The following is a 26322-nucleotide window of genomic DNA, read 5'->3' as shown; positions in this document are numbered from 1 at the left end:
CTAAACAAAACATAAAAACCATAACATAGCATCTTCAGCGATGTCTTTCCTATAGTCCCAAATGCTGATACATAAAAAATATGTCAAGATTTGGGTTAAAGGGGCCAGCGGTGGAGAACTTTCAGCCCTCAAGGAAAAGGAAGTACTCAGCAGCTCCATTCAGGTCACATGCTGGAAATGTATTTGATTTGAACTTCAACAATCCAGTGCTGTTCTACAATCTAGGACACGAATGCATTAGCACTTGGACTTGGGCTTGAATTGCAAATTTGATTTTTGTTGTTCATATTAAAAAAGCTACACCAGATGCTTGGAAAACATTCAGGTTTTGCTGGCTAGGGAACAGAAATATTATCATTCTACCTATTTGTATGTCAGAGATCCAGAAAGGAATCTATCTTAGTTGCAATTGTGGCTGTTGGTATCACTGAATTTAAAATAGTAATAGCTTAAGGCTTAGTGGGTGCTTACTGGACACCGGCCATGAAGCTAAGTGCTTTCCACATTATTTAATTTGAGTTCGTCCTCACAGTAACTTTGTGAGCTACATATTATTAACCCATTTTGCAGATAAGAAAACCAAGGCTTAGGAGAGTTTAAATAAGTTTTCCAGGATTAATTCATTCAATAGGTATTTATTATCTTACTGTGAACTACCAAGGACCCAGTAGTGAACAAATCAGAAAAATCCCTACTTTCGCGTAACTCACTTCCTAATGGAGGGTAGCATAGCTAACAGTCATGAAGTACCAGATGACATTTGTATGTGTTTTCTCTTAGATGGAGGGTCTTGGGTTTGAACGCAGGCATTCTAACTCCAGAGCCTGTGATCCTGTTTCTGCATTCCTGCCGTGTACTGCCTCACCCTGCTAGGCCCACCCGGCTGGTAAGGGGTAAAACATGGGGTTCCCACCAGGTCTGTCTGTCTCCATGGTCTCGGCCACCACTACTTTACAGAGTAACAAATTGGAGCATTTGTCTGTATTTCTCCATCCTGCCCATCCCTTCATGGCCTAGAATAGAATCCTGGACCTATGCTTCCTAAAATAAAGTCAGGTTCATTTTTAAGACAAGTGCTTATTTTTTTAAGGTTAACATCACTTCACATGGTGCTGAGGGTCTCAAGCCTTGTTTCCTTTAGGCCCTGAAGCTGTGATATTTGAACTTGCCACTATATCTTAGAGCTGTGTCCAGGTATCTGCCATACCTACGATCAGAACCACGGTTTCCTGGTTTGTTCAATAAATATCATAATTTTCTAGCTATTTCTATGTAATATGATGGATTGAACTAGTATCTTCTTTGAAGTCAAATTCCAGTGTGTTCCAGTTAGGGCCTTCTTTTCAGCAATTCAGGGGCTTCCACCAAGTGACTGCAGACAGGGTGCAGTGTTGTGATTAAAAATACAAGATTTAGGGGGCTTGCCCACTGGCATAGTGGTTGGGTGCACACACTCTGCTTTGGTGGGCTGGGGTTCACAGGTTCAGATCCTGGGTGTGGACCTATACACCGCTCATCAAGCCGCACTGTGGTGGCGTCCCCCTATAATAAATGGAGGAAGATTGGCACAGACGTTAGCTCAGGGACAATCTTCCTCACACACACACACACAAAATACAAAATTTAGGAATAAAGATTAGACTGGATTTTTGCTCAAGGACCTTTTCTGTTTACTTTTAAAATAGAATTCTCTACTTATGAGAGAATAGCAATAAAATGGCACTTCTTGGAATCCCCCACATCATCCCCAGATTGGTTTTATTTTACATGGGGCTCCTCTAGAGCCTTAGCAGTTCTACACGTGAGTGTCAAAGTGCAGAGTCACAGGGAATCCTGCTCCTCTCTTCCATTGCTCTGTAATACACAGCACCTTTGCCAAGAAAAGGAGAATGCCCAAGTGGAGGACGGCTCTGCCTCCTCTCTCCCTCCCTGTGTCATTCTGCCTTCTGCCTCCAACTCTGTAAAGTTACTGAAACCTCTTCTAATCTGAACTAGTCTTCCTTTTGTCATTCAGCAAGCATTTTCCCAGTACCTACTTCATGCCAAGCTCCTTCACCAGAGCCCCATGTGCTGTCCCTTTCTAGCAGAAAGGAAGGGGGCAGCCAGATGAATTAGGTTTATAGTTAATAAATCCATAGACTTAGCAAGACTTTTCTTAACTGGACTTCTTAAATGAGTCTGTGGGGTGGACATAGTACTCTCCAGGGCAAGAGAGCCCCTTACTAGGAATGTAGACTCTCAAAGTGAGGCAATCCATGTGGTCAGTGGGGCTGCCTCCTGCTCTGATTCAAACTCAGCTCTTTCAGCCCCTGTGAATTAGACAATAGACTCGTTTACTCAATTTACCATTATTTATTAAGCACTCCTATGAACCTGAACACTGGGGGCAGCCCCTTGGATACATAGTAAGCACGTCAGCCATAGTCCCTACCTTCTTGGAGCTAACTAAACAGACACTTAAGCAATTACCCCAAAGTATGATAGAAGCTATGAAGGAAAAGTGCAGGTTGTTTGGAAAAACTTATTCCAGGATATCCAACCCAGTATAGGTGGGTCAAAGAAGGAACCTAATGTAGTTAGGATGGGGAAAGGATGTAAGAGAAGACTTCGTAGAGGAAGTGAAACCTAAGATCCAATGTGAAAGATGAGTAGCTATTAACCAGGGGAAGGGAGGAGGGAGGGCGAGGAGTATGTTCCGAGAAAAGACAACAGCATGTACAATGCCCTAGAGGCAGAAGGAAGCTTGGCACACTTAAAAAACTGAAAGAGTTTCAGGAAAGTTGATAGAAAATGTTTGGGAAGGGATGGGGAGGTGATGCTGAGCAGAGAGTCAAAAAGAGGAGCCTGAAATGGTAAGCAAGAGCCAGCTGAAGCAAGCTTAGTTTGGATTTTAATGTAAAGACAATAGAAATCATTGCAGGGTTATAAACAGGAGGGAAATATATTTTTTGAAAGAGGTGGTAACATAGAGACTTGATTAATGGAGAATAAGACAAAACAAAGGAATAGATGAAAGAGTGAGTGGATGGATAAATGGAGGCAAGGCAAAGAGACCAGTTAGGAGACTGTTGCAACAATCTAGCAAGAGATAATGGTATCCTGGCCTAGGATCGTAGCAGTGAGGATAGAGATAAGTGGGCATATTAGAGTCATATTTTGGATGCAGAATCCATAGGGGTTGGTGACTTGTGATATGAGGAGTTTCAAGAAAGCTCAGGTTTCTGATTTGGGTAACTGGGTAGATACTGAGATAGAGAACATTGGTGAGAATCACATTTGAGTAGCAAAAGATAATCAGCTCAATGTTGAGATGTGTTCAGTTGTAGATGCCCATGAAACATTCAGGAAGAGAACATTGGAGTTGATGGAACTCAACTGAGAAGATTGGGCTGGGTACCTTGTTATGGGGTCATCAGCCCAGAGAAGATAGTTGAAGCTGTTATAATGGATGAAATTGTCTAGGCAAGCATGTAGAGTGAGCGGGGAAGAAAGCTTAAGATATAACATTGAAGAATCTCATCATTTAGGAGAAAGAAAGAAGAATACGTAAGAGACTGAGAAAGAGCACTAGACAGAAAGGAGGAAAGTGTGATATTATGGAGAGCAATGGAAGCATGCTTTTAGAACACAGTAGGCTACTGTATCACAAGGTGCTGGGAAGTCAAGTAAAATAAGAACTGAAAGGAAGTTTTGGGTTACTTTAACCTTCATTTCTAATCTTCATTTCTGTGCTATTCAGGAAATGTGTTAAATTCCATATTCTTAGAGAATTTTTGGTGTTCTTTAAAATATTGTTGATTTAATTCCTTGATGTTCTCAATTAAGGTACATTGAAAATCTTAAACCCATCTTTAGATTCTTAGATGAGAATTTAAAGAATTCTTTAAGAATCTAAAGATAGGTATTAAGATCTTTCTAGAGTATGATACATTTTGATCCAAGTCTCACCCCTAGCATTCATTTAGAAAATAATAATACGTGATTCTTCCCTATGAGAGAAGTACTATCTCTTTTCTTTTGTTCCCTCACCCTCCAGTCTTTTCCTATTTCCTATAGCTTAGCCTTGTGAGCTCTCCTTTTGGATAAAACCTTTTCCCATAGAATTTGAATTAAAGCCTGGCTGATTTTGAAATTAGAAGTATAATTTCTTTCCTATTATTCTAAACCATTTAAAAGTTAGTTTATAAAAATACACATCACCATGCTTAAAGAGTAAACTATGCCTTGGAGATTTAGTCATCCTTTTTCCTGTTTCTTTTCCAGCTCCAAGAGACTGTGAAAAGGAAGTTGGAAGGAGCCCGATCACCACTTAATGGAGACCAGCAGAATGGTGCTTGCGATGGGAGTTTTTCTCCAACTAGCAAGCGAATACGAAAGGACATTCCCCCAGGGATGGAAGCCATCAACAGTTTGCCCAACAACATGCCACTGCCTTCAGCCTCTCCTCTTCACCAACTTGACCTGAAGCCTTCTCTGCCCTTGCAGAATAGTGGAACTCACACTCCTGGGCTTCTAGAAGATCTTAATAAGAATGGTAGACTCCCAGAGATTAAACTTCCTGTCAATGGTTGCAGTGACTTGGAGGATAGCTTCACTATCTTGCAGAGCAAGGACCTCAAACAAGAACCTCTAGATGACCCTACTTGCATAGACACATCAGAAACATCACTTTCAAATCAGAACAAGCTGTTCTCAGACATTAACCTGAATGATCAGGAGTGGCAAGAATTAATAGATGAATTGGCCAACACGGTTCCTGAAGATGACATACAGGACCTGTTCAATGAAGACTTTGAAGAGAAGAAGGAGCCAGAATTCTCACAGCCGGTGACTGAGACCCCCCTCTCCCAGGAAAGTGCAAGTGTGAAGAGTGACCCCTCTCACTCTCCTTTTACACATGTCTCCATGGGATCTCCCCAGGTGAGGCCTTCTTCTTCTGGTCCTCCCTTTTCTACAGTCTCCACGGCCACTAGTTTACCTTCTGTTGCCAGCACTCCCGCAGCTCTAAACCCCGCTAGCTCACCAGCAAACTGTGCTGTCCTGTCCCCTCAAACTCCAAACCAAGCCCACACTCCAGGCCAAGCTCCACCTCGGCCTGGAAATGGTTATCTCCTTAATCCAGCAGCAGTGACAGCGGCCAGTTCAGGCTCGGGCCCTGTGGCTGTGCCCAGCTCTGACATGTCTCCAGCGGAGCAGCTCAAACAGATGGCTGCACAACAGCAACAAAGGGCCAAACTCATGCAACAGAAGCAGCAGCAGCAGCAACAGCAACAGCAGCAGCAGCAGCAACAGCAGCAACAGCAGCAGCAACACTCAAATCAGACTTCAAGTTGGTCTCCTTTGGGGCCTCCATCCAGTCCATATGGAGCAGCTTTCACTGCAGAAAAACCAAATAGCCCAATGATGTACCCCCAAGCCTTTAACAACCAAAACCCTATAGTGCCTCCAATGGCAAACAACCTGCAGAAGACGACAATGAATAACTACCTCCCTCAGAATCACATGAATATGATCAATCAGCAGCCAAATAACTTGGGTACAAACTCCTTAAACAAACAGCACAATATTCTCACTTATGGCAACACTAAGCCTCTGACCCATTTTAATGCAGACTTGAGTCAGAGAATGACACCACCAATGGCCAACCCCAACAAAAACCCCCTGATGCCATACATCCAGCAGCAGCAGCCACAGCAGCAGCAGCAGCCACAGCAGCAGCAGCCGCCACCCCAGCTCCAGGCTCCCAGAGCACACCTGAGTGAGGACCAGAAACGCATGCTTCTCATGAAGCAGAAAGGAGTGATGAATCAGCCCATGGCTTACGCTGCGCTTCCATCCCACGGTCAGGTAAGTGTGAAAGTGAGACACACTTTAAGCAGTTCTCATGGTGTGTTTCAGACTGTCGATGTGTGATGCTCTCCATGCCTCGGCAGTAGCGGGGTTTAATTACCTGCAGAAATCCTTCCTACACATCCTCATGTTCTTGCCAGGTTTGACTTTTTTTTTCCTTTCTTCTAAGAGATGGAAAAGGGTGGTACGATAGACTTTCCTGTATTTGAATACCTAGGAATCAAACTCCTTTTATTGCTGACAGTAGATAAGAAACCAAAAATTGCATAAAATTCTCACTCTGAGGGAGGCAGTCTGCAGAGGTCACATGGCGAAACGTGGTGCTCCTTTAGTAGCTTTTCTCTAAGGTCATGCAATCCTAGACTCGGGTGGTAGGAAGGCCAGAGCATTTAGGGGTCCCTACAACAGCTTTAGAAAGCCCTGAACAGCCCTCGCTTATCTTACTGAATTATGAATATTGGAAATTTGGATTCTTGATGTTCAAATGTGGGAGGTTTTTCTGTATTATCAAAGTGAAATGGAGGACAGGTTTTTGTAAGACCATTCAATGTTCAAACATTTGTTGCTGAACTAGCGCAGTTGGAAGCTGTTTCAACCTCATGACCTGGGAGCACAGGAAAACCTCTCCAATTCATTCAGCTCTAATTCAGGAAAATTTGATGATGAGTATGCCTTAGCGTTGTCTCAAAATAAAGTCTCCTCTTCCCCACTGTCTTTCTCCATGATATCCTGGTTTAGGGGTGTAGGGCTTTCAGAGATCTGTGGTAATAATGAGTGGCAACCAGTTGGGGAGTGACTACTCATTGACAAGCGTTCGCTCTCCTCAGCCTGACCAGTGTGGCAAGCAACCAATTCTCCTTTAATTTATCACTTTGTCTGCCTTAAAGGAAAGGAGGAGTGGGGAAAGGCATTGTTCTGCTGACCTTCCCCCAACTTGAGGTAATTCACAAGCCATCACTTACTGCCAGTTGCTATTCTGTGCCTCAATTCTCTTAGGATGCCACCATTTGCATTGTAGTTGGAGATTTTGCAGAAAAGTCTTTGCTTTAGGGGCTCTCATGTGCAGACAGGTTCTAACTAGTGCTTGGATGTGTGTCCACAACTGGATGCATTAGAAATACTGGGAAGTCTTGCAGGTGGATCTTACATCACTAGGGAGCCAGCTGTGTGCATCTTGTATCTCCTGGTGTGTTCCGTCCATCGGTCTGTCATCGTGCGCCCCCGCCCCACCTCTCCGCCAACCCCCAGAAGCTTGATGGAGGCCACACGGCCGAAGGTGGTGCCGACCTGCAGAGACAGGACTGAGCTCTGTGGCTTGCTTCTTGTCCGTTACAGCCTTCCAACCCCGAAACCTCATAGTGGTTTCTTGTCTGCACATGCCAGCCAGCTCTAAAGAAATTCTGTCTGGAGAAATAAAAACATAGCTTGGTTTACATCCACTGCAATCAGTAGCTGGTAGAAAAACATCATTGAAATGTGAACTTTTATGTTTTATCTTGGTTTAATTAAAAAAAGTATACCTTTGGAAAGTGCAACATTTTATACACTTCAGTATTAAGTTCTGAAGCAGGCAAAAATATAGGCAATATACAGGGATGTTTGTTGTAGCCAGACGCATCAGAGGTTTGTGAGGTGGCAAGCTGTCAGAATGGTCTGTTGTTAATCTTAATACAAATCATGCTTCTACATTCACAGTTTTTACGCCAGCTACAGTAAAGTATTTCCCACGAGCCAGACCAAAGATGATTAATCCAACTCACAGGCTCTGCAGACATGTGGGTGCAGTGTGAACCCATCCTCACTCCCCACCCTCACTAAATGTCTTTCGAAATTTGCTAACTTGGGACAAAGTTCTTATCTTTGCTGGAACATGAATTTTAAAGGTACTTATTTCAGGTCCTTATGCTTGCCTGACTATGAGTAACTGAAGCCTTGAGCTGCAGAGGTTGTGTTTGGAAAGGCTCAGTCAGGTGAAGAAACAAAAGTGGTGGTTTTCTGGATTCAATCTGTGGGCTCCTCCTTTCTTACTTCCATCTCACCAGGTACTTTCAGGGTAGACAGCATCTTTCTTTTTGAGACCTCATTAGAATCATCACTTCTTAACCTCATAAAGAACTGCCAAGCAAAGGCATGCTTTTTAATGAAATATTAACTCACCACTGTTTGAAACAAGCTTCAAAATACATATATAAACATGTGAATATCTTTCTGCAAACATACCGTTTATTTCATGCGTTTATCTGATTGTGGAGCAGTATTTACATAGCTCTCCGAATAGTTAATTACACTATATGCGAGTACACTGCACAAATTCGAGCAGGAATTACAGGTGATATATAAAATATAATTATACTTAGGTGTAGTTCAAATTTGTTTGCTGCTATTGCTAGTGAAAATTCACTTTTTTCTTTGTTGGGCACAAAGACCAGGATCAACGCTTAGTTTTAATGAAAGCCAGGAACACTAGAACATTTATTTCAAGATAATTATCTTATACAGATGTTTACTTATTTGGGACATTTGCAGAAAATGCCATTTCTCTCAGAAATGAATCAAAATTCACTCAGTTCCTGGGAATTTCAAAAAAGAGAGAACCAAAAGTAGAAACAAAAAAAATCTCTAATTTTTTAATATGTTTTATCTAGTAATTCCACTTGTCAGAATTTACATAGTATTCCTTATAATTGGAGAATTGAACAAAAGTTTATGTACAAAGATGATGCTCATGGTGTTACTTATGATAGTGAACAATTAGAACAAAAAATAGGTATTTTAAAAAAATAAATAATTTGCATGAAAATCGTGATATTAATGGGTGATTAATCACATGGAGATGCTCATAAAATGAGTGAAATAAGCAGATCATACAACAGCTTGTATGTTACAACTCAGATTGTGCTTTTTAGTATGTATAGAAAAATACTGAAGAACTAAAATATTAGAAATACTATTTCTGGTTGGTAAATTTATAAGTGATTATTGTTTTCCTCTTTAAACTTTACGAATTTTCTAAGTTTTCTATAATACGTGTATGTTAATTCTACCATCAGGAAAAATACTTTTTAAGGAAGGGAAGTCCTATTTTTAAAAAGTTTATACTTCACTAATTCTTTTTTTAAAAAAATCCTTATTTATCCAGTTTGCCAGTTGGATTGAGATGATACCATTCTTTTCTGTTCATTTACACATCTCAGTTGTAAATCCCTGCTTACGAGAGAGTTCCAGCACCCTCCTGCCCACACTCACTCTATTTCCTTTCTCTCTCCACATCCTCTTCTCACTCCTTACCGTCTTCTCTTAATTCCTATAAAACTTCAGCTAAAATAGTGACAATGAAAGTATCAATAAAATTTCCACCACTCTAAGCTTTCACATCTTCTCTGGCTTATGTTCTTATATTATTTCTTTGATCATTTTTCCTCTCCCTTTTCTCTTTATTTACTTTCTGAAATTTCTGTTCATTGTGTATTGGACCTTATGGATTGCTGTCTAATTTTTACAATATATGATTCCGTGGTGAAATAACCAGAACTTACTTTGGTTGTGTCTATCTATTATCTTTTCCTAATCTTGTTGTTTCTTAAGGGCAGGCTCTCTCTCTCTCTCTGTCTCTCTCTCTCTGTTTTCACTATCTTTTGCCTCGTACCTAATACTGTCTTAAATATAGGGATGTTTAATAAATCATTAAGCATGGTAATTATCAAAGTTCTGGCCACGAATATGTTTACAGCTGATTCTCAGCTCCGATGGAGAGAGCATCAGCACAAAATAACAGAGCTGCTTTTGAGATCAAATAGAAGAACTGGAAAGGCAAGTCTAGAAAGAACCCTTTGATAGGAGGTGCTTATCTGGAACCAGTGGAACAACAGTGAGATTGCTGGGATGGCAAATTCAGTCTCCATGTCTGACAAACAAAACAACAACGGAGCAACTGTGAAAGAAGTAAACCAAAGCAAACGACTGCTGGCTGGTCGAGGAAGGCTACAGGGACACCCAAAACCCAGGAATAATTCCTACATGGAGTAGTGGAAAGTGAATAGTTTCCAAAACGTGATGTTAACTTTTAGCAGTTGCAATCATAAGACTAGATACATCATAGACTATCTATACCTGTGTGTTTTCTGTGTGTGTGGCTGTTTATATCAGAATGAGTCTTTATATGTTGATATTTTGCAAAACGTTTTCCCCTTTCAGTTTTATTTTACCAAAATTTCTTGGGTACCTTGTGAAGTATACTATTATAAGCTTTTTAGCCATAAAATCTCCACAAAAAAAACAGAGCTCCAATATTCACAGCCATGGTGGAAATCTCTTTGAAGATACGTTTTCCTTAACTTTAAAAACCTGGAGTCCCCTTGTTTTAGTTTCCTTAAAATATATATTATTTATTTTATTTAAATAATACATGGCATAGTTCAGAAAGTCAAATAGTACTATAGGGCTTATGATGAAAAACTCAGCCCCTGCTTCATCCCCTCCATTCTAAATTTCTGCTTCCCAGAAGTGACCACTTCAAGTCATTAAGTTGTTTTCTCTTATTTATCTCCATAAACTGCTGTTTCTTAATTTTTCAATTATTTGATTCTATAGAAGATTTAGTTCATTTCCACTACCTCCTCACAAATATACACAACTCCTCTCCACACACTGAGTCTTTCTTTTTTCTTCTTCAAATTCTCTATATAGTTATATATTATCATAAATTCTTTTTGAAGTATTCCATATTTACATGACTGATTTTTGCACAGTGCCTCACACTTTAGCTATGTAGTATGCTATGATTATATTTCCTTTCTTGTACAACTTTTTGTTTTCTCTGGAATTAATACCTGCCCCTTCTTTTTCATTGGTCTTATCTCCTTATCTACCTTCAATCCATTCTCAAACTTTTCTTCCAGTAAAACTTTCAATATGATCAAATAATCTATTTTTCTTACATTTTCTTTCCTTTTTTCTCTCTTTCCTTCCTTCTCTACCCTTTCTCCCCCCACTTCTCTCTCTCTCTTTCTTTCTTTCCTTCCTTCCTTCAGTGTCCTGAAGGCTTATATATACCCTCTTGTTCCAATCTTCTTCTAACTACAGTTTTCTTCGTCTGCTGCTTAACTCAAGTCCTCCTCTTTCTTCATTTAGTCCCTCAAATTAGTGGAGCACATGCTCAGAGCGTCTTACGAAAGGGTGCACAGGCAATTGTTTTTATGGAAAATATTTTTGAGAATGTCGTTACCCTCACATTCAGTTGATAGTTTGCCAGATGTAGAAATATTGTTAAGAAAACACATTCAGTCAGAATTTTAAAGGCATTTCTTCACAATGCTGTGGGTTTCGCACTGTTGGAAAGTCCAGTGAAATTTGGATCCCCATTCTATGTATATAACCTGTTTTTCAGTCTGAGAGCTTTTCATATCTTTTTCTATCCCTGAAAAGTCATGATGATACACCTTAATGTTGCTCTTTTTCATTCACTATGTCTGATACTGTGAACTTTTTAGAAAAATCTGGAAATGTGTCCTGAGATTAGTTCTTGTATTATTTCTTCAAATATGTCTCCCTTCCCTTCTCTCTTTTCTTTAACTCTCCAGAACTTTTAGTCATCATATATTGAGCCTCCTGGATTATTCTCTAATTTTCATATCTTTTAAATTTTCCATATCTCTGTCCTTTTGTTCTGTGTTCTCCAACTCTAAGATTAAATGTTTCATTTTATTTATCACATTTTTAATTTCCATAAGTTCTTTCTTGGTCTCTGATTTACCCCTTTCCATCTAAGGATATTAATTATCATTTTAAATTAAGTTTTCTTGTGCTCCCTGTTTGTCTCTGTTTCTCCCAAGCACCCTTTTTCCATTCTCGTTTTATTTTTCTTTCTTTCACATTAGAAGCTTTTCTCAAATGTCTGTTGAAGAGTGAGGCACAGTAAAGCTAATTACTTGCTCTGTGTGCTTGTCAGACGTGGGGCTTTGCTGTAGGGGGATTGGACCAGAACTTGCCATTTCACTGGGTCAGTGTCTGTAGACTTTTCCCCTAGTCCCGGTCAAAAAGACTCTGTCAGTCTCACCACTGAGAGTTGTAAATCTGGAGGCTGGCTTTCTGAAGGTGAGCAGGGGAAGGGAGTCAGTAGGGGATGGTGATGGTGAGGGGTGGCTCAGCAATACTACGTAGGCTTTCACTTAACCTCCCTTTGTGGGTCCTCAACCCACCCTCAGATAGGGCTGGGATCCAGGATTCCAGAGTCTTGTGGCTTACTCTCTCCAGAGAGTAATATATCTTTGTTCTCCCAGTCTGGGGAAGTGTGTCTGGTCCACTTCTTAATTAAGCAGGACTTTAGCCAATTTTTCTTTTGTGTGTGTCCCCACCTCCCACCCTGGCATTGAGGTGCTTCTGATTCCTGAGTCTTCACGGTATTCTGTAGCTTGAACCATCTTGCTCTATTTTTGACTTCCCCTGCTGCAGGATTAGATTTAGCTCCATCTAAACCACTAAGTCGTTTACTACCCTGCCATCTGATGTTCATCTTCCAGAATTTTGTTGACACCCCTCAATTGCTATTGCCATCTCCCATCCTCTTCTTGAATGTTTATATCATTTTTATTCCCTTATTGTCATTGTACTGGGGTGTTGGAGAAAGCCAAGATAAATATGAGTGTTCAGTCTACCAGAGGCTCCCTTGGTGACTTTCAACATCTTTCTGTTTGAATATCTAATATTGTCTAATATTTAAATTTATATTTTACAGCAAATTTCACATTATTGCTTCTAACATTTTGGCCTTTAATAGAGCTGGTTTCATAAAACCTAAAGTGCTCTCTTAACATAAAATTTACATATGTCAGATAACATGTATTCACAAAAACAGCAATGTCAACATGATCATCATCTATTTTAGAATAAGATCTTGTGGTTAAAACCGTTGAGTAGTTTTAAGAATCTTGAAAATATTGACTGACTTCAAGGACTGTAAAAACAGTTTAGGTTCCCTGACCCAGACTAAGCCAGTAGTTCCTGGCAACTTAGACGCCAAGTAAAATATTGATGGAATGCTCATTGGTGACTGCATCCGGGGCCTCCCAGCTGAGGGGAAACCAGTGAGCAGAAGTGCTACAGATATCCACATAGTAAATGAAATGTTCCTATTGGTGGGTGTAGTAAGTCATTTCCTTACCCATACTGGCATATTTTGAAAATCCTGATTGATGTTCTGTCAGAGTCCTGGAAATATAAGGCTAAGAGTAAGCAGAAAAGGAAAAGTCTTAGGAAAGGAATTCATTTTATAAAAAAATTGCGGAAGAAAGACATTTTAGTTAGCCCCTTATGAGAATACTCTTTAAAGGTTTTGTGGGACAACAATATTCTTATTTACCAAGGGAGCTTACAACCCATCCAACAATGGTTCTGAAACTTGTGGGTCTAAGAATTTCCTGGGGACGTTGTTCAAGATGCGGGTAGTCTGATTCCACTGCCAAAGACTCAGAAACAGTAGGTTGGGGATGAGGCCTGGGGATATGCATTTAATAAGCAACCACCAACACCACTACTGTTTTCTAATGGAGAAATAGTATGTAATTCTGAAACTGCAATTAAAGCAACCTATGTTTATTTCATTGCTTAAATATGGCAGTTATTGTCTGTGGAACTATAAATTCTGTCAGGTCTAAGACTTGTATCATTTCGAGTAAGATGGAAAAGTTAGGGTATTCTGTGCTTGATGGATTTCTTTTTCTTTTTTAGGATAGAGTAAAATTTTTTTAAGAGATCAAATCTTGTGGATCCTAGCTATGTTTTGTCAATCATAGAATTACTCCTGTTGATTTTCTTAATAAGACAAAACCAGTCCATCCTCCAGCTGCCCACACCCGCCAACTCCCACCGTGGTGAAGGGTGGAATTTCCCTTCATTTCTCCAAGAGGGGGTTGGTTATTCATTCCTGTTTCAGGACCTACTGAGGACTTGACGTTGTATGTGCTGAGCTGCTTTTCTCAAGATCTACAGGAAGAGAGACTGCCCTGGAATGGAAAGTGCCACATTAAAGGAAGCACCAGGTTGACTTAAGACCTCTTTGGGATATCCTCCTCAGGGCAAGACTGCTCTCAGGCACATCAGCAGGGCCACAACTCACTGTTCCGTGTTCTGATTGTTACATCAAGGATGGCATCCAGGCACATTTCCCAGGTGCTCCTGGGCTCTAAGGAGGTGTCACCTTGGCCGGACGCCCCGTTTGATTCTACTTCCTGAGTCTGAGATTCCTTTCAAGGTCATTCACTGCACCCTAGGGCCGTGTACAATGCTCCCCACTGGATGTCCAGTGCATTCACACATAAGAGAGTACTTCTAGCTTTATTTTTTCCCTGACAGAATCCTACTAGCCAAAGGGTTCTGTCATAAGTATAGAAAATTATGAAACTTGACCAAGCATACCCTCCCCCAGTGTATTCACTCCTAAAATTCTAAATATTATGGACTAAAAAGAGATACCAAAATAATATCATGTACAGTGTCCAGCAGTGTGCAGTCTAGTTGAGGAGATAAGGAGGCACACACATCGAGTCAATACAAGGTAGCCAGTGGTTCAGGGCCACCTTCCTAAATTCTACATTAAGGGTCATGGGCAGAGGGAAGGCGAGAGTCACTATAGCCTGGAGTAGACAAGAGCAGCCTCCAAGGTGGAGCTAAGCTTTGAGGTAGGACCAAGAAGGAGGAGGAGTTAGATGGATGGAGGGTGGGTGGAAAGACATTCTGGTACAGGCAAAGGGTCGTTCCTTAAATGGGCGTTGCAGATTATAGCCAGGCTGGAGGGAGGGGTTCATGTTGGGGAGCAGTGAGGTGAAATGCGTGAGAGAGCAGTGAGAGGACTTTCTGCTATTCGAAGTGTGAGACAGTAAGAATCTCTATCTGGATGCGGCATTTAAAATTTAAGGAAAACAGGCACAGCAGCATTTAGAGGAAAGAAATAACAGAACTTGGTCATTAACTATATAATAAGATGAAAGGGAAATGAATCAAATGTTTATCGTGATAAGGTTAAATATTAGGGTGGTGTGATAGTTTCTAACAGATGATGAGCATGTCATATGTGAATCTAAATATCAAATCTTATTTGTATTTGACAACAATTCAAACACTTATTATTTATCTTACTATATATCTTATATATGATATATATGTATCTTATATAAGATAAATATTTATCTTATTATATATTTATAATATATAACACTTATTATTTATCTTATTCTTCTGATTTGTGTTTCTCATTTGTTAAGGTACTTGTTCCAGGCTCAACAAAAATGTGAAGCAAGCTCCTAGAAATTTTTTAAAAGTTTGTGTTAAATTGAGCCACAAATAAGCTACTCCTGTGTTTTATAGTTGGGCTTTTTATTTTTACAAGCGTTCATTTTTCAGTAAGTTCTTATTATTGTGAAAATGTTGTTTTCATTATTTAGGGGAGTAACAGACTATCATATGTTGCTTTTGCCTAATATTTCTGTTATGAGGATTTACTTGGTCACATCTATTACTTGAAGAGAGCACTCTCTAAAGATAGTCATGATGCAAGTATATCAGAGGAACAGGTTTTCCAAGCTTTAAAACATATTATGTCATCATTCATTAACTATTCATAGCAACTCCGGGCTTTTCCAGAGGTTACAAAGCTCTTTGGAAAAAAGAAGTGCTGTTTTTCTATACAAAGCTATTCTATTGTATCTTGGTTCCTGAGCAAGTTTCTATGGAATTAATCTTTTTGATGACACCAAATGGTTTGCATCTGACCCAGTGCATAAAGGATCAAAATACCTTTCACGTTAGTTAGATTTCCAATACATTGTCATGATTAGTTAACGTGATTCATGAGATTATGCAGGTTACCTATACATTTTTATTTACTAAACAGTAAATATTGACCCCAAATAGTATCCAAACTGATAACTCCCATTTATTAATATTATGATTTCCCAGAAGAGATTATATAAACATGCCTGCATTCTCTAATTGCTTTTGCATCTGAGAGTTTACTTGGGTTTCTTTTCTGCCCTGGGCTCTAGCCAGTTCACTCAAAGGACATCAATGGGCTTATTAGGCCAGGAACACTTTCAGGGCCAAGCTGAAGTTAGGCAGTGGTGCAAGGGAAAAGGTCATCTCTGGGTGTAGAGAGCGGTCCACCTCAGGTCACTGCTACTCTTTCTGGTGCCTTGGTGAGAATTAGGAAGAAGGCAACCCCTCTGAGCAGATGGACTGAAGCCACAGCCCCACAGGCACCCAGGTGTGATGGTATGATAGTTGTGCTATCCACCTCTGGGTGCACCCGCTCATTCTCTAAAAGCCGCTAAATGCAGAGCAGAGAGTCAGCTTCTCAGGTCCATGCAATAAGAATCTGAGTTACGTGTGCCACGCAGTGCCCGTTGCTCAGGCTGTGGCCAGTCAGGGCCTGTAGTGTGATGCCGTCAGGCTGAAGGATGACTGAAGGTCCTGGAACACAAGGCTGTTCACGTCTGCTGCAGAGCAGCTTTTATGGTGGATAATGCCAGTTTCCATATCACCTATTAATAAGATTTTCATTGGTGTGGCAGAAAAGCCCAGAGCAAAGAGCTGGAAAGTCTTTGGCTTTCGCATCCCTCTAGGAGCTGTGATAGGCTTAGATGTTCTGAATTCCAGACCATCCAACACCATGCAGTAGACATATAATGCAAACCACAAATACAAACCATAGAACTTAAAAATTTCCATTGGCCACGTTACAAAAGGCAAGAAGTAACAGGTGAAATTGATTTTAATATATTTTCTTTAACTCAGTATATTTAAATATTATGTCAACAAATAATCAATATGAAAATTATTAATGAGGTATTTTACATTTTTTTTTCATACCAAGTCTTTGAAATCTGATATGTCTTTTACTCTTACAACACAGCTCAGTTTGGACCAGTCATGTTTCAAGTGCTGAACAGCCACATGTGGCTAGTGGGCACTTGTTGGACAGGGCAGGTCTAGAATAAAAAGCAAAATCTGCTCTGTGATCAGAAAGGCAATCAAGAGGACCAGAGGTGAAGCAAGATGAACATTTTTTTGCTGTTTCAGAGCCGCTGACTCTTTATGTCACCTTTTAAAAGCTGTATAACCCTAAAACTGGACAGGATAGGTTAGTGCTTCCTACTGCTCTCCGCCTGCCCGGGAGCCCTCATCAAAGTGGCCCTGTGCCCTCTCCTCCAGACATCCCACACACCGCAGGCTCTGTGCCCTTGTCGTTAGAATTCACCTGGTCTCTGTGGCCCACTGCCTTCAGATACTTCCACAGCCATTCATGTGTAATGTCGCTCCTTATCAGGAGAAGGAACACAGCCCTTATTCATCCATGCCCTCTCCTTGACATAGAACATTTGTGAGCAGCCTTGGGGCCATATAAACATCCTGTGGCGGGGTCAGGAGCACCTGACCCCTTATTAACATCTCAATGAGAGTGGCTGGTGCTCTGGGCTTGTTTTCTAGGGTTTTGATAAGCTTCATTAATTGTATGTTGAGAAAAGAAGGTGTACAGCTGGAGAAGAACCCACTTAGCTCCACATGAACGTGAATAATGGGACAGTTGGCAGAGTCATAAATTGGTGGTCTAGTAAGAGAAACTCGTGAATAAACACAATTCCCCAAAACACCTCAAAGCAGGCCCAGTCTTCTCCGCTTTCTCGGCACTCTTTCCCAAGGCTTCCTCCCTCTCTGGACCTGAGAACCATCTGGGTGTGAGCTGGTGTGAGGTCAGGTACGGAACTGCCCTGGTAGGAAGGTGGCAGGGTATAGAGGTCAGGAGTCAGCTCTAAATGGACAAATCCTCAAATGCTGACTTCATCCCTTCATTACCTGTAGGACCTTGGGCAGGTTACACAACCTCTCTGAGTTTTAGGTTTTTCATTTAGAAAACGGGGACGAAAATAATAGGGTTATGATGGTAATTCTGTCTTAATTTATGGAAAGCATTCAGAATAGTATCAGACCCATAGTATGTACTGTGTGTGTTTTTTAAATTAAAAACATTAATCATATCACATCATGTTTGCGGTTTTTTTTTAATGTTAAGTGTTTTTTTTTTGGAAGGGAAGAATTCACTCTGAGCTAACATCTGTTGCCAATCTTTCCTCGTTTTTTTCCTTCTCTCCAAAGCCCCAGTGCATAGTTGTATATTCTAGTTGTAAGTCCTTCTAGTTCTTCTATGTGGGCTGCCACCACAGCATGGCTACTGACAGATGGGTGGTGTGGTACTGCGACTGGGAAACGAACCCTTTGACAGAGGGGAGAGCATGGAGCTTTAACCACTGGACCATCAGGGCTGGCTCTGTTTACACTTTTTTAATCCTCTAGAAGAGTGTAACTATGCTTCAGTTTTCCTCTAAGCCAACTTTATTCCTTCATTCATTCAACAGACATTCATAATGTACCTGAAATGTCTAGGCATTTAGCATGCAAAGAGGGAAAGATTCTGGAGAAACATGTTATCATACACTTGTGAAAATTATATGGACAAGAACTGCAAACAAAGTGGTAAAATTGTATTAATATTCTCTTTGAAAAACCAACTGTTAGTAAGTTTTAAATGCTGATGAAAAGAGTTTTCTTTCATCCTGACTATGACAAGATTGATCCTCTTGCATTTACCTCTGTTTAAAATAAAAACTGCTTGTCATACTTTAATATTCAATATGAAAATGCAACCTTTTTTGTTTACATGTGTTAAATCTTTATTATTATTATTATTTTGCTGAGGAAGATTCACCCTCAGCTAATATCTGTGCCAATCTTCCTCCACTTTACATGTGGGTCGCCACCACAGCATGGCTGACAAGTGGTGTAGGTCTGTGCCGGGGATCCGAACCCGTGAACCTGGGCCACCAAGGCAGAGCACACCAAACTTAACCACTACACCATGGAGTCAGTCCCTAAATGATCTTAAATGAGGGAAACACCTCAAGAAAAATCTAGCCACTTCCCCACCCCGTACCTTAGAGGTCTCTTAGATTCTTAGAGGCCTTACAGTGCCTTAGTTATTTCTGGAACCTTATTATATGAGAAAAATCACTTATTTTTGTCTTTGTTAATCAAAAGCTAAAAAGGAAGGTGGAATTAATTCAACTGAACACTTAAAACAGCTAACCTTTTTATGCATTAGGAGTAGGTAAATAAGTTTTCCAAAAAAAATAAAAAGTCATTACTTTAAAATGCTTTTTTTTTTCTTCTCATGGCGTTTATTTAGATTAAAACTGGCATTTTAGTAAAACTTTCAAAACTTAACTCCAAAATAAACAAGAGCTCCATTGGAAAATTTACTGTATTCGTTACCTATTGCTATGTAACAAATTACACCCCAAACTTAGCAGCTTCAAACAACAAGCATTTATCATCCTACACAGTTCTAAGGAAATCTAGGAGCATCTTAGCTGGGTGGTTGATGAGGTTGCAGTCAATCTGTTAACTGGGGCTGAGGTAATCTGAAGGGTAGACTGAGGCTTTCCAGGGGAAACCCTCACGTGGCTGCCGACTGGAGGCCTCAGTTCCTCACCACATGGACCTCTCCACAGGGCTGCTTGAGTGTTCTCATAACATGGCAGCTGGCTTCCCCGGAGTGAGTGATTCAAGAGAGAGCAAGGAGGAAGCCACGATGCCTTTATGACAAAGTGTTGAAGTCAGTGCACCTTCGCTTCTTTGTTATTCTATTCATTTGAAGCAAATCATTAAGTCCAGTCATGCTCTAGGGGAGGGGGATTAGTTCTACCCTCTGAAGGGAGTGTCAAGAATTTGTGGACATATTTGTAGACACCATAATTACCATGAAAGGCTTTTGACATTTCATAAAGTGCTTAAGTGGTCTTGGCACAGGGAAGAACTGAGCTGGCAGAGATGAGCAGACCCGGGGCGGGGGGGGGGGGGGGTTCATGTGGATTGGGATGGTGTGCTGGAGTCAAGGAGGGGAGGAAGCAGGGGAGAAATCATAGAATCCAAACACACCAGAAATTTGTTGCTTTCCAGTTTGCAGCCCCAGACCCGATATCAAAGCTCTGCCTCCTGGCAGAGGATTAATGTAGAGTTCTGTGGTCAAATGTGAAGAAGCCTCTGGTTTTGTTTAGAGTAAGAAATAAACTTTAGAGGACCTGGCGTCTGAGCTCTTATCTTGTTCACATGAAACCCAACCCCGTTAGTTACATGATTTTTCACTTCTGCTTTAAGAATTCTTTCCCTCACCTCTTCACTTTAAGGCATTTATTGTTTCTACCTATTGTTTCTATTCCTTCTCTTGTCTTCTGTGCTCTCTCTCCTACTAAGTATTTCCCCCTGAAAACATTGCACGCTTGATGCTGCAGTTCGCTTCTGCAGCACCTCAGAGTTCTTCCAGCACATCCTCCACTTCCTCTGTTTTCCATTGCACAACCCAGGTGCTGCCATTAGTCTCATTATAGCTTCTTATTATTGAATATTTCAGGGGCCAAAGCCCTCACTGCCCCATGCTGTCCACTTAGTCATCCCTCTCCACATTTGTATTATTCACAGCAAGATGCATGCACGCAAATCCTTAAGTCCCTCAGGCTTTTCTTTCCATTTCCCCTTCAAATATGAATCACCTAGCAACATTTATTGAGGACCAGTTGCACACAAAACTGTATTCCTGTTACTGCGAGCATCATAAAGATGTAAAAGGCATGGTTCCTGCCCTTAGGAAGTTTATCCTCTAGTAAAAGCTGGATTAAAAAAAAATTTTAAATAATAACAGCATGCAGATTCCATTATATTCAACAGAGTGACATGTAGGTCCAAGTTACAATGATCAAATTCAAGGGTTATTCGTTCATATACCTTTTAATTGAGAAAACTAGCTGTCTTTTGGATTAAGTAAGTACATGTGCCTTGATGAGAAATATTGCTGCAAGAAAATCACTTCATGAGGTTGACTTCCTAGTATTAGAAACACATCTCACCCAATCTGTTGAAAATTCAAGTGTGTTTTTGAAACCAAAATAAAGAAAGAAAGCGTTTGTTAATAATCTGTAAGAAAGATACCCCCTATTAATCTAATAAATAATTAGCTACAACTGGTAACTGAAGTATAAGCAGAAGAATAATTTATTAGCATTCTTGTTTTTCTTATTTTTTAAAAGACGTCAGCCCTGTGCTTTGATTTACTTTAGTTTTAATGAACTGTTGCTCAGAAAGGGGAGTAGAGGAATTGTGGGCCGTGAAAGGTTGATAAGGAATAGAAAGTGCAGGCTGAGGAGGAGCAAAAGACAATGGCTTGGGAAGAGAACTGCAGGCCGTGAGGAGGCCCCTCGGAGCTCGTTATTAAGATCTAACCGGTGATACAAGAAGCCGTGGGTAGTCATTGTAGGTTTCTGAAAAGAGGAGAGTGCTATCTTGATCAGAGTGATTGGCAGGAGAGATGCTAGGAAACAGCACACCTGGAACAAAATAATTAGGACCTGAGTGATGTGACCCTGGAAATAGATCCAATGAAAAAGTAAGAGAAGGGTGGAAGTGACCTTGGGCATGAGTAGGGACATGTAAGGAAAAGAGGGGTCAAACTTGACTTTGAAACATTTAACTTAAAACACTGAGGATAGCCATCAGTTACTGGGAGAAGGAGAGTTGACCAGAGGGCACCATTTTAACACTGTTTGGTTTAATTGTCAGTTGGATATTCAGTTAAAGATGTCTTTTGTGGAGAAATAAAGGACTAAAGCTATGCGCTTCAGGTTCATCCACATCCAAGTGGTAGTTGAAAACATGAGTTGATCTTGCAGGATGTTGTACACAAGAAAAAAAAAGAGAGAGAGTGTAGCACTAGGTCCAGAGATAGCTTGAATTACTGACTAGCAAAAATAACAAGCATACAAGAAATACCTGTGTGTATGTGTGTATATCGAGTGAGTGTATATGTACATATGTATTTGTGTATATACACACATATATGTATTCAAAAAGTATCTGAAAACCCATTCATAATGTTAACCCAATTAGTTCTAACTGCTAGAATTAAAAATGATGTTTCTTTTCTTTTCCCTTCTTTCTTTTTTTGCTTAGCTGCATTTCCTAATTTTTCCAGTTGAACATGTATCACTTATATAAGTTTCCTCATAGGAAGAAATCATTTTTAAATCCTTGGTGAAATGAAAGAGAGAGGAATAGAATTTTCAGAGTCAGAATAAAAGGGAACCGTGAAATAAGGGTCTCACGATGAGGAAATTGAGACCCTGATAGTTATGTGATTTATTTCTAGGCTTTCAAAATAAGAGTATGAATTTTCTGAAGCTGGGGCTTAAAAATATATCTGTCAAGGAGAAGAATGGAGTTATCCTCCTCTTCTGGAACTTGGATTGGTTCTCAATTAGGGATGATTTTGTTTTTCCCATATCCCAGTGGACATTTGGCAACATCTAGAGACATTTTTGGTTGTCAGAACTGAGGGAGGGGAATGCTGCTACTGGCGTCTAGTAAGTAGAGACCAGGGATGCTGCTAAACATCCTACAATGCACAGGACATCTCCCACAACAAAGAGTTATCCAGTTCAAAATGTCAATAGTGCCAAGGTTGAGAAATTCTGATCCAAAAGAAGGTACATATTAATGGCTGCCATCCATAAAATGCTTGGTGTGCCAAGAGCTGTGTTAAACACTTGGCATGAATAATTTCGTTTTATCTTTAAATGATCTTGGAACTCAGGCATATAAAGTTAAGTAGCCTGTTCAAGGTCACACAGTGAGCACTGGAACTAGGAACCAAAGGAAAGTCTATTTGAATCTAAACCTGAGCTCTCAAACATTATGCAATTTTGCCTCCATGTTGACACTCACAGAGTGAAATGGGAGCAAGAAAGCCATCTAAAGATCCCATGGGATCTTCTGGTCTTATTTTTTCTACCCTTGCTAAGGCAGTGGCTTCAGAACCACTTTTATGTTCCTAGACTGCAATGACTGTGAAAACAAATTTTAACACTTTTCTGTGTCTCTTCCCTTTCACCCGTCCCTCCATTCTCGTCTTCACAATAGATGTTTATTTTTTATGAGTATTTTGTGCTTCTGTTGGAGTCGGGGGTTGGGGTGGCTGTTTGGTTGGTTATGCAAATGGGAATGGATATACTTCTGATCTGCAGGCCTTTTGATCATGGAGAAGCAATCTGAAAATGTCTGAGAATTCGTACTTTATTGTATTATTTTAGCACACTGGCAAGAATGCAGACTTACATTCTTACGTTGTTCTTATGCAGCTTCCTGGGTCTCTTCCCCGTTATCTTTGGATAAAGAGTTCTTGTCTCCAGCCTCCTAAAGTTACCTCACCCTCCTTGTCATTTTCACCGAAGGACACTGCATATTAAAAACAAAAACTTTATTGCTTTTAGAAAGCTGAATTCCTTGGGTCCTTGAAAACATAGATCAACAACTCGGTGGATCTAATTGGCTTGCTTGTCAGCTGAGAGGGAAGAGTAGAGTTCCCCATTATTGTGTACACTCGTATATTTTCACTCTGCTTCCATCGCTCACCTCTTCTTTTCTGATTGAAAATTAAGATTTTTAAAGAATTTTGTCTTATATATACTAAATTACTATGGAAGCAAGAATTGCAAAGTACCCGTGAGGCTCTTCCATCTATCTTCCCTTTGCCGTCTTTTCCACAGCATCATGGGGTCGAAATCATTAGTTCTGACATTGACGTGTTCAGAAAGACAATAGCACGTTTCATAGTGCCCCACCCATTTTCTTTGGCTCTCTCTGGATCACACAAGATTATTTTAAGTAATAAAGTGTCAACAGTAATAAAATTAGGAAGGAAATTTGGATAGACCTATGCACAGGAAAGGACTGACTTTAGAATTCTTTTCCTGTGAAGTTTTATTGTCAGAATTGAGTTTCTTTTTTAGTACCAATGTTATCACTCATGAAGAAGGAGAATTTGTTTGTATCCTTTATCCTGTTTTGATTTTTAGAGAGAAATTTAACAAATTCATTATTTCTGCACATCCTATTTCTTTAGACATGAAGTTATAAAAACAGAATGCTACCATCTTTTGAGTGAATACAGTGTTTCAAGCATTGTTCTACATGCTCTAGTGCATGTCCCCATTTAATCTTCACAAACTTTATCATAAAGGTAGTTTCATCTCCTTTTATATGTGAGAAGACTGAGGCTTACAAGGGTCAAGTGATTTTTTCCCTAAGGGCACATTACTGTTAAATGGGAGAGCAGAGATTTACACTCAGATCTCTTTGAATTCAGGACCCAGACTTTGCTTAACTTCTGTTCAAAACTTCCTTTCACGTTATATATTAAACCTGAATTTCAATATTATTTTCTTTCAAAGAGCTACTAGCATTTTCACATATTAATTTACTCTCATAGTATCAAATAGCTAAATGGAATGAATTCATAATATCAAATGAGTCTTGAATGATCCTGTGGCCAACCTTCCATATATATCCAGTGTCAACAGTACTGTCTGAGTGCCTGCTAAGTTTGTAGGTAGTGCTGCTTGAAGATTGAAGAGAAAGTATTGCAACTGCACAGTTGAGTGCACAGTCATCATTTTCCTGAAAAGCCCTAAGTGTAATCAGGTATCAGAAACAGTCTCTGGAATTTTGGTTAAAAAGTGTGGCTGCTGTACACACACACACACACACACACACACACACACACACACACAGAGATATGTTTTCCCATTTCCTGCAGTACCTAACACAGCCCTAGGTACAAAAGAAGTGCTTTACAAATGATTGAAGGGTTGGATTCATCTCTAGAAGTTGAAAAGGAAAAGAATTGAATTCCAGAAGGATAATTATGGTATGTTGAAACCAGGAACCAGTCCACTGATTTTGGTATGAATCATGGAGAAGCCAGGCCGTCTCCACAGCGGCTGTGAAAGGCAGAGAGGAGCTATGGTCTCAGGACACAGGTGGATCTTAGTTTGAATACTGGCCCCTTCATGTACCAGCTGGGGAGTCTTCCCCAAGTTATCGAGTGTACTTGAATTTCATATATATTTCTTCACTTCAGTTTTCCCATCTGTGAAATGAGCATAATAATATACTCAAAGTTAATTTATTTATTGTTATCATTATCAGCATTATTATTTTAGGTAGGGCATCAGAGAGAGACAGAAACTGTTTTCATTAAAAACTTCCTAATTTGGAATCAAACCAGTCCTGGTTCAAATCTTACATTTGATGTTTAATAACTATATGCCTGGGGCATGTCTCTTCAGTTTCTTTATCTGCAAAATGAGATGATAATGCCTACCTTTCAGGGAAGGTTAAATATGGCAGATGTCAAGTGTTTGGTATGTAGCAGATGCTCAACAAATGTGAGCTCTGGTTATTATTTTCTACTTACCAAAGCTGGTGAATTACTTTCCTAGAAGCTTAGACCGACTTCCTTAGTACCCTCTAGGCCCATTGGGTTTTAACTTTTCTTCTTTTTAAAGTAGCACAGCCCTTTGAGAATACAATGAAAGCTACAACAGTATCAACAGAAAAATACACATTCTTAACACAAATTTGGATGCAGTTGCTGGGGATTCATAGAACCACAGCCCCGGCCCCCACAGGGTAAGATTCCCCAGTTTAGGCCCAAGAGGATAAAAAAATATATGACATCCAAATGGAATGACTATTCACTTTGTAAAAGGACTTATAGTATTCCCAGTATCATTAAAATAGAATTCTGTTTACAAAAAAACTCACTTTATTCAGAACATTTCAAGAACACATTTATTTCATTAACAGAGGCAAGACTCTTTTAACAAAACGTATTTATCAAATGCCTATTATGTGCCTAATAAGGTGGTGGGTGTTATGAGGAACAAAAGAAGCTTAACATGTGGTCCCTGCCCTCAGCCCTTTCTGTCTAATTGGAGAGGCAAGTGAACAAGGCAGCATTAGATGTATTAGCGCTATATGCTGATATAATCAAGTGCTAAATTGTGTATGCTTGTGTGGGTGGGCGCACAAGCCTCACATATCATTCTCTGACCTTGAATTGTACACAAATCATTAGCGTCAAACTGGAATTGTCGACTGCTCCCCCACCCCTCGTCTTTGCTTGGCCGACTTTCATCACAGCTTCTCCCTCTGTGTCTGAAACGCATTTTAGAAAAGAGGGGGGTGAAATAATACAGCGAGGAAGGGAGAAAATTCAGCAAGGAAAAACGAGGTCACCTGTCTGTATATGGTTACCACTGCAAACGGACTCCACATTGGACAGGGTCTGACCCAGGATCACCCAAGCTTCATGAAAACCTCTCTGTGGGATGCCCAACCGCTTCTCTTCCCTGTTTACAAATTAACCACTGAGACTTCTGTCAGTGACTGAATCTGAAGAGAGAGAAGAATGGTGCAAAAAGAAGGCGGCCTGGCTAATAGGTCAGGTAATCCCGCCACATTGAAGTTCTAGACTTTGTTCAGTATTCATTGCCAAAATGGCATGGGAATTTAGCCCAGAAGATCTGCAGGAAAATT

General features: G+C 40.2%; 1 protein-coding gene across 2 annotated transcripts in view; it reads left to right on the top strand.

The window, feature by feature from the left end:
* Nucleotides 1-26322, top strand: part of MAML3 (mastermind like transcriptional coactivator 3) — a 393467-nt gene that overhangs the window by 227352 nt on the left and 139793 nt on the right. For both annotated transcript variants that reach the window (XM_014853103.3, XM_014853032.3), the window contains exon 2: nucleotides 4264-5847. In XM_014853103.3, coding sequence (XP_014708589.3) covers nucleotides 4264-5847 — 1584 coding nt within the window. The remainder of the gene's footprint in view (nucleotides 1-4263; nucleotides 5848-26322) is intronic.

This window comes from Equus asinus, chromosome 3 (genome assembly GCF_041296235.1).
Source record: "Equus asinus isolate D_3611 breed Donkey chromosome 3, EquAss-T2T_v2, whole genome shotgun sequence".
Lineage (NCBI taxonomy): Eukaryota > Metazoa > Chordata > Mammalia > Perissodactyla > Equidae > Equus > Equus asinus.
The sequence above is the reverse complement of the archived record's forward strand: the minus strand, read 5'-3'. Positions and strand labels throughout refer to the sequence as shown.